A 3,310-nucleotide genomic window follows, 5' to 3' on the forward strand; every position below is an offset into this window, starting at 1 on the left:
CATGTACTTTTAAGAAAATGCAACCTAGTATCAAATATTTTCAGAAATATTCAAAATAGGCATATTGAAATTTTTAATGATAAGACAACCTTGTAATACAATCATATTTGATCTTGTGACCTTGACCTACTTTCTTAAACCTGACCTAATCAATATCTTTGGAATTTTAAACTTTGAAGGAAATCCTTTTATAATTTGTATATAGATTTTTATGGCAATACCTTGATATACTTCAGTGTTTGACCTTATGACCTTGACCTGGAAGTTTGAACTACTTTTAATAAAATTCTGACCTATTCAATATTTCCTCAACTACATGTATCTAAAATAGAGCTTTAATATTTTTATTTGTGTATATATTTCTTATGGAAAGGTCTTTTGTATCATACCATGATCTGTGACCTTGGTTTTATCCAGAATAGCAATCTCATGTTAGCCATATTGGTTTTGAAGCATTTTGGTTTTTTTTTTTTTTTTTTTTTTTTTTTTGGTTTTTTTTTGTTACGTGAATTTATTTTCAGTTATGTTGTGATCCTTTAGGGCAAGGGTTGGGCCACAATATAGGGTCAAAATTGGGGATAAAGATTGATTGAAAAAATATTTTAAAAATCACAACTGTTACAGCTGAACAATGGCAGAGCCAAGGTGACTCAGGTGAGCGATGTGTCCCATGGGCCTCTTGTAATATTTTGGGGAGGATATAAAGTTGTGGTAATGAACGGAAATTAAACTCCCATGAATTTGAGTGATTTTACAATATTGTAAATTTTGTGAGTGTGAACAATACATTGAGGACTTGTTTATTTACATGTGTAGATGTACACGTGAGCTGTTGTATTGCAGGAGAGGCCTTATGTCTGTGGATACTGTGGGCAAACTTTCCCGATCTCCTCAGATTTGAAAAAGCATGCAGAAAACTTACATAAGATCTCCTCATCTGCCTCCAAAGAAAAGATAACTGATGTAGAAACCTGTGATGTCAGAAAACACACTCAAGCTAGCAGTGATATTGCTTCATCTTCAACTGTTGAAGGTCAAATTAAGTCAGTGCAAGAAATAAAGGGGGAATAACTATATGATAACCACCACGGAGAAAGTTTTACATTTTAAATGTGCTGGACTTCTAGAAACTTAATTAATCTAATTATACCCACTGTAAGGAAGCTACAGGGATGTACTGGAATCAGGCTGTCCATCTGTCTGTCCGTCCATCTGTCTGTCCGTCCTTAGATAACTTGATTTCTAGGCCATAAAAGATTTTCTTTTTTATCAGTGTCACCATACTTCCAGCCAGACTTGTCATGAGATTAGGATGATCATGGTTGATTTTCGGGTCTTGACACTGATAAAGTTTTAGTGATTTCCCTCTGAAGTCACTGTATTTCTTATCAAGACTCCATGATGATTCTGAATGAAGATGGCCTCTGTCAGATTTTGGAGTCAAAAGGTCAATTAGACTGAGCAGTGATAGTAAAATGGTTTCTGGGCATTAAGGAATTTTCCTTTTTGCATTAAATCCCCAAACTTCACACTGTAAACTTCATTAAGAAGGTCAAATGTCAATTAAGTAAACTTGACTCTTGAGATAGGAACAAGTTGTTTCCGCTTCCATTTGGGTTCACAATGCATAACTGGCAAAGCACAACACCTCCCCCACCTCCCATTGCCTTTAACTCTGCCCCTTATCATCTGTACGTGGGGGGGGGAAATATAGATTTCCAACCAGGAAATTTGTAATTCCATAAGGATCATTTTATAAAATCTGCCCAGGAGTTCATTTGAAGGTGTTTTTATTCGTTATGACAGGTATCAAATTACAGGCATAAAATTTGCTCTAACAGCTGGGCAAAGACAGTCAAGCCATGTGCAAAATATATCAGTTATCAGATATAAATATTTACTTTGTTCAGATGATTTCATGAAGCAGTTTGATATAAAACTAAATTTCACGAGATGACCTTGTGCCATATGTATTACCGGTTGTCTGTCTTGCGGATTTTTTGTGTTTATTCTAAGAGCAAAGCATTGTAGTGACACAAAATAGTGTTATGTGTAAATGAATTTTGATTACTTTTCAGTTTTATAGAAATCGTTATTTGGATAGGCATGTGGCAAATCTTTTGAAATGCAATATTTGATGTTGAGAATTCTGTGTTGTATTTTTTTCCATATACATGTATGTAAATCATATTGATTTTGTATCATAGAATTATAGGATTGCAATTTTGTCTTCAACACATTTAAAGACTGACCAAATATATATATATATATATACATGTACACACACAACCAAGATGAGAGAGAGAGAGAGAAAGAGAGAGAGCATGTGTGTGTGTCCAGTCCTTTGAGCCTGTGGATCTGATTAAGGATGTTTATTTGCATATTTTATAGTGCTGATCTCAATATTTTAAGGCATATTACATTGTATTAAGTATTAAGTTTAAAACAATTATGAAAGAAGTATGCAATGAGAAGGTAAGTTAATTACATGTAATTCAAAACCACCTCTGTTATAGTAATGAAGTGTGACCTAGCTAGTTTCTGGGAAACAGGTTGCTTTCATAACATGAATCGTGACACTGTCTGTAGATAAATTCTAGAGTGTATTTTATAGATACAGAATTGAAAAGTATGTATTTTGCATTTTGGTGTGTTTTTCTCTGTTTTTTACTTTTAAACAGTGTAAAACTAATATTGTGTTTAACATTTTTTTTAAATGTTCCAATTTTCTTTAACTGATAGTTATTAAAGTTATGATAATAACATGTTGTCGTAAGTTATTATTTGTTCAACAAATTTTTTAAAAACTGAAAATAAAAGCCATGTTACTGTTGTTAATAAAATGCAGGTTCTGCGTTGAATTATGTTGTCATTTTTATCGTTTTTATACCAATTTTCTTTAGGGTTTTTTTGGTGGGGGTTTTCCCCCTCGATATATAGGCTCATAAAGCTAATTTTGGTGAAAGTTCATCCCTGGCCCTTCTTTCTTGAAAAAATCTCAAATTTAAGTGTGTGTTTTCTTTTATTTGAGTAGTCAGAATTTGGGTAAAATCTCAGAATTAAGTCCCAAGTTTCGACTTCAGTTTATTTCAAGAAATCCAGGGGCCTGGTTTTCGAAAGTGCCTTAGGACTGAGACATGTCTTTACTATGGTTAAGACATGCTAAGTCATTCGATATGTGATTGAGTCCTAAGTTAGGATTTGTCCTAAGATCGAGTCCGGTCTTAGGACGTCAAGCAACATGTTTTGGGATGGTCTTAAGATTGTGCTGCTCCTGAATGTGATCCATTTCTTTCTGATTTCGTTCATG

At 33.6% G+C, this 3,310-nt stretch overlaps 1 protein-coding gene across 1 annotated transcript in view; it reads left to right on the top strand.

Annotated features, from left to right (window-relative positions):
* LOC125648259 (uncharacterized) overlaps positions 1-2,872 on the top strand; it is a 24,492-nt gene extending 21,620 nt beyond the window's left edge. Inside the window, exon 13 of the mRNA XM_048875235.2 lies at positions 844-2,872. Coding sequence (XP_048731192.2) covers positions 844-1,071 — 228 coding nt within the window. The 3' untranslated portion in view covers positions 1,072-2,872. The remainder of the gene's footprint in view (positions 1-843) is intronic.
* Positions 2,873-3,310: the final 438 nt, after the last annotated feature.

This window comes from Ostrea edulis, chromosome 6, assembly GCF_947568905.1.
Source record: "Ostrea edulis chromosome 6, xbOstEdul1.1, whole genome shotgun sequence".
Classification (NCBI taxonomy): Eukaryota; Metazoa; Mollusca; class Bivalvia; order Ostreida; family Ostreidae; genus Ostrea; species Ostrea edulis.